This window comes from Embiotoca jacksoni, unplaced genomic scaffold, assembly GCF_022577435.1.
Source record: "Embiotoca jacksoni isolate LCO1_2020_lvr unplaced genomic scaffold, fEmbJac1.0.p SCAF_5, whole genome shotgun sequence".
NCBI classification, from domain to species: Eukaryota; Metazoa; Chordata; class Actinopteri; family Embiotocidae; genus Embiotoca; species Embiotoca jacksoni.
The window spans coordinates 17,775,686-17,789,928 of NW_027185403.1; the positions used below are offsets into that span (position 1 = coordinate 17,775,686).

At 42.4% G+C, this 14,243-nt stretch overlaps 1 protein-coding gene across 3 annotated transcripts; it reads left to right on the top strand.

Annotated features, from left to right (window-relative positions):
• The first annotated feature begins 576 nt into the window (after positions 1 to 576).
• Positions 577 to 14,224, top strand: smad5 (SMAD family member 5). Of its 3 annotated transcripts, XM_069171287.1 has the most exons (8): positions 1,257 to 1,392; positions 4,488 to 4,600; positions 4,980 to 5,494; positions 9,050 to 9,352; positions 10,450 to 10,557; positions 12,368 to 12,589; positions 12,706 to 12,962; positions 13,083 to 14,224. In XM_069171287.1, the coding sequence occupies exons 3-8, from the start codon at positions 5,092 to 5,094 to the stop codon at positions 13,224 to 13,226; spliced, it is 1,437 nt and encodes a 478-aa protein (XP_069027388.1). In that variant the 5' UTR covers positions 1,257 to 1,392; positions 4,488 to 4,600; positions 4,980 to 5,091; the 3' UTR covers positions 13,227 to 14,224. The 3 variants fall into 3 exon arrangements, with proteins under 3 accessions (XP_069027386.1, XP_069027388.1, XP_069027387.1); XM_069171285.1 differs by lacking the exon at positions 1,257 to 1,392 and adding an exon at positions 577 to 804 and having other exon boundaries at positions 4,488 to 5,494; XM_069171286.1 differs by having other exon boundaries at positions 1,257 to 1,377; positions 4,488 to 5,494.
• Positions 14,225 to 14,243: the final 19 nt, after the last annotated feature.

Here is a 14,243-nt window from a genome sequence, read left to right on the forward strand (position 1 = left end):
TTCATAATTATGAGCAATCCCATAAATAATTGCATGTATTTCTTTTGCATCAAAGCTCAGCCTGACATTAAGTTAACAGTAAACTTGTCTTTGTGTGTTCATATCTGGAATAGTGCTCATCTTCCTTTAAACAGTCTTCTGTGTCTTATCAGCAGGCAGGGCTCCTTCACAAGTTTAGAAAGCATGAATGCTATAAGTCAGTCTAGGTTTGTAAAATGCATGAAAATGTTTGTTCAGTAAACATACAACCATAATGTGGCCAGTATATACAATTTTAGGGATATCTTTCACAAACTTCATTACTTGATATCATCTAGAGTGACAATCAACCAAAATTAATCAGGAAACACTTCACCTTGCAAAAATATTGAATTTTCTTAATGAAGGCCTGGTAAACTTGAATGGAGGTCTGGTTACATCTCTGCCTCCATGAGGAAAGAGACAGAAAGAGAGAATAAAGTTGTATTAATCACGCCAGTAAATAACTCGACCCTTTTTCAGGCTGCCAGTGGCCCACTAGTGGCTGAACATGAACACTGCAGTTAGTGTGGAACCCACAGACTGAATGGAGAGTCCGCACTCCCAACATTATCCTGTCAGAGAGTAGCGGTTCGTCTACGGAAATGGATGTGTAATAGTAACTGTGAGTCTGATTAATTAAAGATAAAGCGGTTAACAACGCGGGGACTGTTCCCGTCTCGAACAACTGAACACAAAGGACAACAATACACAACAAACCGCAGCGCTCCAGACTGAGTGGAGCCAGCAACTTGTGAGACGTCCCAGAGCCGCAGCACGACCACCGTAAGACTTCCCACTTCAAACATTGAAATGTAAAAATATATATATATATATGTATATATACACACGTAAAAGTGAGCACGTTTATTTTTTATTTTTACAAGTTTAGCTGCTCGTGTATTATTTGACATTTTCTCCGTGATAATGTGGCCGTAACTGTCAAAGATGGGGAGAAAAGTTTGTTGACTCGGAAACACACTGACCCACATGCGCCAGAAAAAAACAATGAATATGTGGAGAAAAAAATAAAATAAAAATAAGCTATCGAATGTCATACTTTTGGAGCAAAATATAAAACGATGGTTTTACTTTGTGTTCATGCAGTATGGTTCAGGGGATACGCGATTAAATCTCCCCTCGCTGTTAGCGCCGAAGCGAGCACTAGTTTGTCAGCACGGCGGAGTGATATCTCTGCACGCCGCCTCTCCCAGTCGACTTATCTCCGGGACCCGGAGGACATGTCTCTGGGAGACGGAGGGAAGCAGCGGTGGGAAGCGAGACGAATCTGGACAACAAAGTAGGAAGTCGAGCCCCAAATGTTATCAAGAAAAAAAGAAAATCCTCTGCGTGGCTCCGGTGCGTTGTTGACAGGTTTGTGACTTCATGGATGTTTGACGCTTTGAACGGAAAGTTGAAGTCCATCAGCGGTGCGCTGGGCTAGCGGCTAGCTTAGCTTAGCTTCAGTTGGGAGAAGTTCAAAAAGTTTGCGGAATGGAGGAAAGAGGAGGACGGGCGAAGTAACACATGTTAACCGACGGGAGGGACGCGACGACGGCTCACCAGGCTGGGTTTTTTTGAGTATGAAACATTATCCCGAGACGTTGGCCTCTAAAAGTAGATGTTGATGGACGTTACGAGGTGTCCGACCAGAACTTGTTCTGGTAAAGATAGCTCGGCTCGTTAGCACACTCCACGTTAGCCTGCTACGTACCAAAGTTAGCTAATGCCTCTCAATTAATTCATGATCACATGACCGTGTTTATATTTATGTTACAGTTAGGGGAGAGCGGCATCTGGAGTTATTTTTACTACTGTTTGGGGAGTTGTGTAACATTAGATGCGTCTTTCTAAATCTCGTTACTCTCTTTCTGTGTGTGTGTGTGTGTGTGTGTGTGGAGGGGGGGTGCTTGCTTCTCACTGAACTGTTTTTCCATATTGTCTTTTACTTGCACGTAAACTTGTCAAGTATTTTAGACAGATTCCACACAGTAAAGAAATGCAGTAGTTTTTTTTTTTTTTTTTTCCGGTGTTCCAGTTTTTACAGATTTTAAATGACGGTTCAAGTCAATTCAGTCGTTGAACTCTGAGGAGAAGAGTCCAAACTGTGATGAGCTCCTAATGCGGGATAATCCATCAGCGATTACGGGATGATCTCTATTATTTATCACCTCCAATCGGTTTCTCTTCCGATTTGAATGGAGTGGTTTGGGCCTTGAACGGAGCTCAAGAGGTGTACTGATTCCTTTCGTAAATCCTATATTATGATTTCTTGACATGTTATCGTTTGGAAACTTAAACAAAATGGCCCTCTTTTGGTCATGTCATTTCAATGTGTCAAAATAAAGAGGACTGCATTTTCCCATATACAGAATGGAGGTCATCTTCAGTGGAGTAAATTTCTATCACGTGTGCAGAAGTTCTTGATCGTTTTTGTGGGAATACAAATCTTCTTTTAAATGATGCAGTTAGGAATCGATCAGCAATCGGTGGTTTCAGTTCTGCTCCCATTTAGTTTTCAAAATGTGGCATTATAAAATGTGCATTTGGTCAAGACTGATTTGATTTCCAGCCTTTGATGGTGAAAACTAAATGAGTTATCAGAATGAACTGTTTTCAGGTTGTAAAGATGATCCGATTCATCTGAAGGGTTATTATTTAGATGCAATTAACACATTTTGTTTTGTGTGCTTCAGGTCTCCAGTCAAAGAAGTTAGGTTAAGAAGTGTTCAAATGACATGTTTGTGCTTGTTTGAGGCAGGTTGGATGTTGCGCTTGGCAATACTGTGTCCATATCAAAATATGAGACTAGATATTGTTTTAGATTTTAAATATTGTGATGTGTGTTCTCTTTTTCTGGTTTTAAAGAATGTGTTTCAGTAACATGGTCATTTTAATCGTGGTCATTATATCCACATTACTGATGACGATGATTTATTTTAAAATCTCATTCTGTAAATATGTTGTGAAGGCATCAGAAATCATCCCTACAATGCTGTTGCAATATTAATTTAGATTTATGTGGTCAAAAATATTTATTTGGTTATATCCATACTGTCCAGTAGTAAGTGGATATGTCCTTAAATTGTAAATCTGTTACTTGTCTTTGCGAAGTCAACAATGAAGTGATTAAACCCTCCTCGTCGAGTGTAAACGAGGCCGGCTTGATCCAAATCTGATCAGCCTACGTTGAAACGACTGCTTTAACATTGCCTGTTGGAGCACCAGAAAAAGCCACAACATTTACAGGCTGCAAATTGTCGTTAATGCCTAAATGTCGTACTTTTAAGAGGTTTCCCTCCACTTTAATGTGCGTGTAGAACAATGAGCAGCGGCGCTGGGTGCAGCGCTGTTGGACAGCTGTGTGCTGGAAGGGAGGGATCGGGCAGAGATGGGATGAGGGAGGAAGCAGCTCTTTGTGGTTATATCCTTTCTGACCAGGCCAGTTTCACAAGCCCCCAAACAGCTGCTTCTGCTGCTACATGCTCCGTGTTTGACCCTCTGCTTACTTTTGCCTTTGCGATATGGATTGAAGTGTCATTTATCACGGCGTGGTTTGTTTCCCCATGTGTAGTAGTAAGTCAGGAACACATTCAAACACGCAGTATCCAGACATTAGTTGTAAACAGCAGTTTGTTGGGGACGTCGTTAGACATCTGATGCAATACTGCATTAATGATTATGATCAAGCATAAGCATTTATTCGTTTTTTGGGTGAGTGCAGTGCAGAACTATAATAACATTATTGATAAAAGCGGAACTTAATTATTTAAAGGAGATGCTGCTATCTCTGCTGGCAACCTCACTTTTGTATTTTTTTGCTTTCTGTAAAGTGTGCGCTCACTCAAACAGGATGTCGGTTTGTTGTTTCAGCTCACACATAAGTGTTATTTTACCCACTTGCAACATACTTAAAAAATGTCCCCTGAACATACAAATATATCAAACAGTTTATATATAATGCTTCTTTTCCCTGACTCGCCCCAGTTTCTTGATGGAAAATAGTTTGTACCAATCAATCACAGTTTAACTGACCATTTAAAGATGTTACCCGTTTTAATATTTTGAGATTAAGAGCCTCCTTTCCATTTAGTTTCCTCAATTTGTTTGGCTGTAAGTGTGACTGTCACAGTTATCTTTTCGTTTGCATGACATTCTGCAGAAAACACCTACCAGATAATTGAGTCATCAAGTTTCAGCAAGCCTGAGGCTTTTTTTATGGAAATGATGTGTCAGATCAAAAAGAGGACAGAGGCGCTTTTGATTATTGTGTTGATTGAGAATAGTACTTGTCGCATGCCTTTCTGATATTAAGACTATTTATTGGCAGATTTTAAGAAAATCTTTTAATTGTGATATTATTTACAAATGTTAGGAAAGACTCGCTTATTAAACTAGTTACACGTAATTTAAAACAAATGATTGTGTTCCTGATTTGTACATAAATCTGCTTTCTTTTCTGTTTACAGACGGGTGACGGAGCAAAAATACTGACTGCTCTGGTTGAAGTCGGTCTGGAGAGGAGCTGTGTGTTGCTGAGAAATGATCACTTCCCTTTAAGACGTGTGTCGAACTTGCCCCGGTGAGACTTGCTGCAGCGTGTCGGTTCAGCACAGGTCCTGATTTCAGCTCTAGCAGCCCGCACCCTCTCCACCCCCCGTTCCCCCTCCCCTCTCCCGTCCTCCCCCCTCCTCCTCCATCAGTGGTGGTGACCCAAGTCCGGACAGCTTGCTGGAGGGCCCTTCCTGAGCAGCAGCAGCTGCGTCCTGCTTGCTGACTCCCGTCCCTCCCCTGCTTCCTGTCCTTGGTCAGACAAGGCTAAAGCCTCCTCTCCTCTCCTCTCCTCTCCCCTCACCCCACCCCTCATCTCTCGGCCTCTCATACTCATACACACACATACACTTACATTCACACTCTGGAGTGGCTTCTTTTGTTGATCACACACTCACAAACTGTTTTAGGCCAAAACTCTCTTTGAAGATCATCAGCAGGTGGCTTGTAAACACCTTTGGACAGACTGAGTGACCATCCACCACAGAGTTCCTGCTTTTTACCTACACTACAGCCTGCAGAATGACCTCCATGTCCAGTCTCTTCTCCTTCACAAGCCCAGCAGTCAAACGCCTGCTTGGCTGGAAACAGGGAGACGAGGAGGAGAAATGGGCAGAAAAGGCGGTAGATGCGCTGGTGAAAAAGCTGAAGAAGAAGAAAGGCGCCATGGAGGACCTAGAGAAAGCCCTGAGCTGTCCCGGACAGCCCAGCAAGTGTGTTACCATTCCAAGATCACTGGACGGCCGGCTGCAGGTTTCCCACCGGAAAGGTCTTCCTCACGTTATCTACTGCAGAGTGTGGCGCTGGCCGGACCTCCAGTCCCACCATGAGCTCAAGCCCCTGGAGGTGTGCGAGTACCCGTTTGGTTCCAAACAGAAGGAGGTCTGCATCAACCCATATCACTACAAGCGAGTGGAGAGCCCTGGTAGGTACCTGTGCCGTCTTCAAACAGCGTCGTCAAATAATGGCTTGAATGCATCTTCACTTTTGATACGGGAAGATTTGACACACACTCTCAACGATTAAAAAAAAAAAAATATATATATATATATATATATATATATATTTGAATTAACATCTTGTGGGAATGTAAACAGATCTTTTGGCAGAAATGGGATAAAAATTTCATGATAATGTTAAAATTAAAACTCTGCCACCACTGCAACAAAATTTAGAAACAAATCAATGTCAGCAGACTTAATCTTGCATTTTTACTTTACAATGGTAAGAGTGTGATAATTAGTCCCTTCCCATCTTGTACACTTGTGTATATCAATCACAGCCCATTTTGTGTATCAATTTTTATCTTCAATAAATGTTCCAAAACTGCATGGCTAATCAAAAGTATCTAATTCCTTCCGAGTCGTCACGTAGACGTATTTTCTTAGTTGCTTTATTCTTAACAGTTACGAAGGAAAAAGTAAGGCATGATGGGAACATGCTAATGTTTTGGGGGTGAGGGGAGGGACCAAAACCCTGCTCCCCGGTGATTTAGTGGTTAACAGTTGGGTTTTTTTATGATGTTGATGTTGTGAGTCCTATAATCCGAGCCGCACCTTCATCACGGCAAAAGTAAAAGAGCCATGTGTGCATGAGCAGAACTAGTGTATGTTTTAATGTACAGCACGTAATGAAGAATAGAGCAAATGAATGGACACCACCACACCACCACCAGTAACACCGCTGTGCCAGAAACCTAAAATGAGACAAGACTCATTTTCATTCATTCTTTTATCTTCTTTTTTTTTTATGTGGGCTATTTACCTCCATAGAATTTTTCATTTACATGTTTTGCAGCAGTGTATTTTCATCCGGTGGAGGAATCGTTGCGTTTGTATTTCATATTGATCACTGTCACATTTCACATGTAGCTTTGACTTACAAATGTATATTCCCCTCATTTTGTGGAAGATATCGAGATATATATTGTATATCACCATTCAGCCAAAATATATTGGGAGAAGACTTTTGTTCCGTTTTGCTGGACGCTACTAGTCACACTGAGCACTAGTCACCGATTGTTTCGCCGCCAGAGAAGCTAAGAACATTATTGCGAACAGGGTTTCCAGACTGTAAATGGTCTGTACTTGTATAGCACTTCATCACCTTCTGGTCTCAAAGCGTTTTCCTATTCACCCACTAATGAGACAGATCACCATGCAGGGTGCTGCCATCAGGAGAACATTCACACACACACCAATGGCTCACCATCAGGAGAACATTCACACACACACCAATGGCTCACCATCAGGAGAACATTCACACACACACCAACGGCTCACCATCAGGAGAACATTCACACACACACCAATGGCTCACCATCAGGAGAACATTCACACGCACCAACGGCTCACCATCAGGAGAACATTCACACACACACACACCAATGGCTCACCATCAGGAGAACATTCACACACACACACACCAATGGCTCACCATCAGGAGAACATTCACACACACACCAACGGCTCACCATCAGGAGAACATTCACACGCACCAACGGCTCACCATCAGGAGAACATTCACACACACACACACCAATGGCTCACCATCAGGAGAACATTCACACACACACACACCAATGGCTCACCATCAGGAGAACATTCACACACACCAATGGCTCACCATCAGGAGAACATTCACACACACCAATGGCTCACCATCAGGCGCAACTTCAGTGTCTTGCTGAAGGACACTTAGGCGTGTTGACAGGCGGCGCTGGGGATCGAACCACCAACCTTCCGATTAGTGTGCAACCCGCTCTACCGACTGAGCCACAGCCTCACTAACATGACTAATGACTGTAATCATAGCAAAGAAGACTGAAGCTGTTAGCGGTCGTCTGGAGGAACCAGATTATCCTTGATTGACCCTGATACTGATTTTTGAGATTGTTTTAGGACAGCACTACAATGAACCCTTCATATCTACGTAGGGAGCAGGTCCTCCTTCACGGGACATGCAATGTTTCTACAGTAGCCTAAAAGGGACAAACCAAACACTGGCTCCAGAGAGGGCTTGTTTACATTTTCCACAGACACTGCAGATTCTCTTTCATGCTTTGAAGGAGAAGAAGAGGCCGTTCAGATATCTGCAATATATCTTTTTTAAATGGAAATATAAACAGTCACGGCACACTTGTTGCCACTCGCACTACTTTTTAACATTTGCTTCTTAATGTTTAAAAAAATTATTTAAAATGTGTTTTGTAAGCGACAGTCTTTGAATTTGTAACTGGAAAAACAAGGATCGGTGTTTTCTGACTTGCGAATACAAGACGGATGAAACCAATGCGAAGCTGTGCACATCCCTTTGAGCTCTGAGTAAACTGTAGAGCTGGTAAACAAATCCACAAAGGTCAGGAGGCTGTCATCACACGGGCCTGTTCTACCCGCCCCCTCCATTTCACAGAAAATCAATATCACTAGCTCGAGGAGTCTTATTAGATTATATGCCTCAGGCACTCCAGATGGGGTGTGGCATCAGAGAGCCGCTTACTAAATGCATAAACCACTCAGACTAAACTTCCAGCACTTTCTCATCACTACTACTCCTCCCCTCCCCTCTCTCTCTCCCTCTCTCTCTCCCTCTCTCTCTCTCTCTCTCTCTCTCTCTCTCTCTCTCTCTCTGTGTCTCCTACACTGCATCACATACACTCATGGATGACCCTGAGGGGACAGCCTGCTTTGGGATTGCCAGCTCTGTATTGACCAATGTGAAGATGTGGATCACATGTTGGTCAGGAGAGACGGCACGTCGTATCATTCAAAGCAAAGCCAAATGGGTAGTTTTGGGGGGTTAGCCTTGGAGACAGGACTTTTAAAGTCAGTCGGTGAAAATCAAGGCCAGGGAAACACACTATCCTTTTGGCAAATGTGGAGATAAAAATAAATATGAAGGGCCTTTGTGGCTGTATATCTACCAAGGTCTAAAGTAGCTTTTAAGGAATGTGTGATTGCTGGAGTTTGGCAGCAGTTTGTGTTTAATGTTACACATCAAGTCTCAGATTGGAGTTATATGAAGTCATTTCAGATTGGTGGATAGTAAAGTTTCCATTGTAGTTTGATTAACAGTAACATGTCTCTGCTGCCTACTGTCAGGAATACCATCATGCTGAAAGGATACAATAATGCCCACAGTGACATGGCCATAAAACCATTCAAGTGTTTGTATGTATTAGAGCATATTATCAGTCATTTGCAATTAGTTGTTCAAGAGTTTAAGTCATTTATCGAGTACGAATGTCAACTTTTCTGTTTCCTGCTGTCGGTTTCTCTGATTCTTGTGTAATCTTCTGTGTTTCCATGGTAATGGGGGGATACATTATTAAGAAGGAAAAGCCAAACTTCAATCAGATTCTCTGGTCAATGGCATATGGTAGACATGGGCTTCTTATTGATTGATGAGTATGTATGTGTGTTTGCTGAATTTTGGATTTTCAACTCATTGTCCTCCCTCCCTGTTTGGTTCCACCTTCCAGTGCTCCCTCCTGTCCTGGTACCGCGGCACAGCGAGTTCAACCCTCAGCACAGCTTGCTGGTACAGTTTCGCAACCTCACTCACAACGAGCCACACATGCCCCTGAACGCCACCTTTCCAGAGTCCTTCCAACAGCCACACAGTGGAGGCGGTGGAGGAGGAGGAGGAGGAGGAGGAGGCGGCGGCGGCGGCGGCTCCTTTCCCATTTCTCCCAACTCTCCATATCCTTCTTCTCCAGCTAGCAGTGGTACTTATCCCAACTCTCCTGCCAGCTCGGGGCCCTCCAGTCCATTCCAGCTACCAGGTACACCAAACGCCCTCACGTACCTGACCCTGGGAAACATGCCAAACTATTGTGTTCTCTTAACTGTAGCTGGTCTCTGCTGATTTCTTTTTAAAGTTGTATAATGTAAGGGAAAAATGTTATTTGCAGTTAAGTGACGCAAAACTTGAGCCAAAGTTAAGGTGAATGAAGTTTGAGATTTTCATCATGACCAACACTCTCAGTCCAGGGACATTTTTTTTAATATTCAAAATATTATACAGTTACATCTTTATCCTTTCCTAATAGTTTTAAACCCATTCATGATGAATTTTAAACAGTACTCTTAACAGGTCAAATTATTATATTCATCCAAATCAAGCTACGCTACTAAATAAGAACAAAGGAAATGCTAACTCGGCAGTGTGCAGCAGAGCCAGGGCTGCTGGCTGCTGTCAAGCCACCAACTCAGTGGGCCATGCAGCTTTTCTGCCTCATTGTTACTGACTGAGGACACGACGGATACATCTAACATGACAAAACATCACTCAGCCGAGACCATACTTTCAGTCATTTTCAGTAGTCCCTGTATATTGTAGAAATATCATTGGCTGTTTGAATTATACTTTGTGTGTGTGTGTGTGTGTGTGTGTGTGTGTGTGTGTGTGTGTGTGTGTGTTGACTAGTGCTCTATTCTGCTCCAGTCCAGATCTGCTGACACATCCGGTGGCTGCAGGCAGTCAGGCTTTTTAATAGCAATTTAGGATTTCAGGATTTGAGTTTATTTGTTCTGTAAAGCCTCAGTCATCATTGTCTCCACGAGCACGCATCATAATCTGTGAAACATCCAAGTAGATGTTTTCTGCATTGTTTTTTTTCCCTGTATGCCTCAGTAAGGGCTCGAAAAGGCTCATATTGCATTTCTGTTGGGAATGGGTTAGCATGTGGCTTAGCAAGTGAGGGATACGTGTAATCTGACACCATTTCCGGGGTACAGATCCTGTGATGATTGTTGGAGTCTAGGGAGACTTTGTGTGTGTGTGTGTGTGTGTGTGTGTGTGTGTGTGCGCGCGTGCGTGACCATTTGCCAGCAGCAGCAACTGGTCTCATCCTCACTAACTGCTCTCTTAATGTCTCAGCTGACACCCCACCCCCGGCCTACATGCCCCCTGATGAGCAGCTGGGCCAGGAGAGCCAGTCCATGGAAACAAGCAGCAGCGTGGTGCCGCCGAACATGGCCAGAGGAGGTGAGGAGCGCGAACAGTTAGAGCAACGGCAGCACTGCACCCAAAAATGAAAACAAACAAAAATAACAATACAGGGAACCCACCAGTCAAAGGTTGAAACTTTAACCAGAAAGTCCACTCTGAAGGCTGCACGATTTGACTACAATGGAAAGTAACAGCAGTGGTTGTGTCTTCACCTTTGCATATAACTAAATACAGGATATTCCAGATAGGCCTGAACAGCTTTCTTTGCTGAAATGACTCATTTTTTGCTCTTTTCTGGGCTTGTGCTACCAAATTATACCCAATGAATTAAAATATTACAGGCCATTTGGGCCTGTAATAAACAAACATTGAATTTAGGATTTAACTTTGCGCCAAACCTTCTACAGACAGGTATTTCTCCTCCAAACGCCAAGATGGATCAGAGCCTCTCTCGCTCTCTCTCTCGCTTAAAGTACTTAAAGTAATGTAACAAGTCATTGTTGTCGGCAGGTAGGACAACATTATTTTCTCTTCACCTGTCTCTCCTGTGCTGTGTGAGTTGGGGGGGGGGGGGGGGCGGAGCCCTTCATGAAACAGATCAAGGAAGAGAAACTAATGCAACTGTCTTTGACAACAAATCATATTAGAGACTCTGCACACTGAGCTGAAATGAAACGAGTACACAGAAGAGAGGTAAATAACAAAGTTACACCTTTGTTTGCTCCAACGCTGCTGTTTCTTCTATCCGTTTAAATTAAAATACTCCATTTCAAATTAAAAGCCCTTAAGCTTTTCATACGCAGTCCAGCCTATGCTAGGTTTTGATGGAGGCTTGTGTTGTGTAGGTGGGTGGCGTTTCCCAATGGTTTGAGGAAACACTGCCTTTAGTTCAGAATATTGAGTCTTTAAGGTGTTTCTTATGCATCATGCAGGTGAAAAATAAATTCAAAGTTACATGCTCACCAAATTCATAAAAATTTGCAAAGCCGTCTAGACTTGTTTGATGTCTTGGTAGCTCTGCAAGGAAAAAAAAGTAATCTTGCCGGATGGTTTTTTTCTTTAAGGGTTTCTGTATATTTTGTATTTGTATGGTATCTGAGGACTGTGATGGAGTTCAGTGCACTTTGCAGTTCCTGTGATTTAACTAAATTACAAAAACGAGGTCAAGATGAAAATAAATGTAAATTGTCAATCTTAGGCAGATAATCATTCACAGAAATCAGCATGATTTTATATTTCAATGCTAAAAGCATTGAGGAGCTGGTTAAAATGAATTTCTGTAATGTAAACTAGTCGACCAGTCTGTTTTCTCTCCAGACTGCGTCCATGTATCTGGTTTGATATGTGAATGACTGGGAGTGTATTGTTGATTACAACCCCGTGAGGTAAATTTGCACTGTATGAAATACCTTTTCCATAATAAGTTCAGTGAAGTTCATCCACTTAAACATTTTTACTTAATGAGTCCAGTACAGTTTTGCTTTAACTGCTCACAGTCCCATGGTGTCTCAATAGATTTATAAAAAAAAAAAAAAATCAAACAAACAAAACAGTTCTTAATATGATGCATCTTAATGTCCTGAGCAAATACTTGTATCTGTACTTGTATCTCAAAGCGCTTTAACATAGTTTTCCCATTCACCCATTAATGAGACAGATCACCATGCAAGGTGCTGCCATCAGGAGCAACTTAGGGTTCAGTGTCTTGCTCAAGGACACTTAGGCATGTGGATAGGAGGAGCTGGGGATCGAACCACCAACCTTCCGATTAGTGTTCAACCCACTCTACCGCCTGAGCCACAGCCTCCCATAAGACACCCATTTTAATCTGACCTGTTGTTCTCAGATGTACAACCGGTGGAGTACGAGGAGCCGAGCCACTGGTGCTCCATCGTCTACTATGAACTTAACAATCGTGTAGGAGAGGCTTACCACGCCTCGTCAACCAGTGTGCTTGTGGACGGCTTCACCGACCCTTCAAACAACAAAAACCGCTTTTGCCTCGGGCTGCTGTCCAACGTCAACCGCAACTCTACAATCGAGAACACCCGCAGACACATTGGCAAAGGTAAACCCAGCAGCCACGTACCATGGCAGAAGAGAATAAGAAAGCACACATTTTGTTCTTGTGGGGAATTGTGATTCAAATATTCTTACAATCAGTTTTCTGTCTGTGTTTACCAGGAGTGCACCTGTACTACGTGGGAGGGGAGGTGTACGCCGAGTGCCTCAGTGACACCAGCATTTTTGTCCAGAGTCGTAACTGTAATTACCATCATGGCTTCCACCCCACCACCGTTTGCAAGATCCCCAGCGGATGCAGCCTCAAGATTTTTAACAACCAGGAGTTTGCTCAGCTTCTGGCTCAATCGGTCAACCACGGCTTTGAGGCCGTCTATGAGCTCACTAAGATGTGTACCATTAGGATGAGCTTTGTCAAGGTGAGGAGAATCTAACACTTAAAAAAAAATGTCATAAAAAAATGTGGAATATCTTTTTTAATGACTGCCAACATCATTTATCATAGTCATCCTTTTACAATTTGCTCTACCTCTCCTCAGGGCTGGGGAGCTGAGTATCACCGACAGGATGTCACCAGCACCCCCTGCTGGATCGAGGTGCACCTGCATGGGCCCCTCCAGTGGCTGGACAAGGTGCTAACACAGATGGGTTCGCCTCTCAACCCGATCTCCTCTGTGTCCTAATAATGGACCTCTGGGAGCTTGGAAGAGCCTTTTCCTTTTTTTTTTCTTTTTTTTTTTTTTTTTTTTTTCTTTTTTTGTTGTTGTTGTTGTTGTTGTTCTTTTTTAAAAAAAAAAATGTTCTCCCCCTCAATGATTTATAATTTAAAGCAGTCTTAATGGCTGAACTGTTTACACTTACTTTGGGAAGGGATATTGAACTCTGGCTGGAAAATCAACAGCAGCCGCAGCCAGAATCCAGTTGAAACAACGCACCGTTGCAAGAGGCGAAAGAAGAGCGCCCAAGTAGCAGGAACAACATGGACACTACTGCTTGACAATGCTACAATGTGCAAAATTTGAGGGCTCCATTGTCAAGCTTGAATCTGTCAAATGTTAATTTTTGCATCAAGTTTATTGTTTTTGACAATTTTTTTTTCCTTTTTTTTTCTCTGTGTAGTTTTTAATTAAGCAGAACTGTTTCACCGCTCTGCTTTGTCAGACAGACAATTGGAATTTTATGGAACACTTTTCTTACATCGTTGTCTCAATGTCAGATATTTACAATTAAGATATAGACACGATTATGTTTACCATTAGAATCAGATATAATAAATGCTTTTCTTTTTATAGTCTCTACTGCTAGAAATGAACACTGAGCTACTGCCTTTTAAGAAAGCTATGTATGCCAACCTGATAGTTTTTGATATGGGAGATCAATCACTGAACAAGTTTAACATGCCATAAGATAACAACATTGTGAATGTTACATCTATTGCAATAGAAGTAGTCATTTATGATATAATCAGAAAATGGACACCATCATTATTGATTCTTGTTTGTTCTCTCGAGTTCAAGTAAGAGTGACTGTATTTTCCATACTCACTGTATTAACAATATTGTGCACTCATGGATTTTGTGGAGGCATATTAAGTTTTGGCGTGGGTACCAAGGCATTATGTTGATAGATAATTTACTTCATTAGCTCAATGAAATAAACAGGTTATTTGGTAACAAAGGTTGCTGATTTTTCTGTGTTTC

Excerpts from the sequence above, each read along its gene's own strand:
- smad5 (XM_069171285.1), top strand. The coding sequence starts at position 5,092 with ATGACCTCCATGTCCAGTCTCTTCTCCTTCACAAGCCCAGCAGTCAAA. Across the intron at positions 12,590-12,705 it reads CCGCAGACACATTGGCAAAG|GAGTGCACCTGTACTACGTG; the intron begins GTAAACCCAGCA and ends TGTGTTTACCAG. Across the intron at positions 12,963-13,082 it reads TTAGGATGAGCTTTGTCAAG|GGCTGGGGAGCTGAGTATCA; the intron begins GTGAGGAGAATC and ends ACCTCTCCTCAG.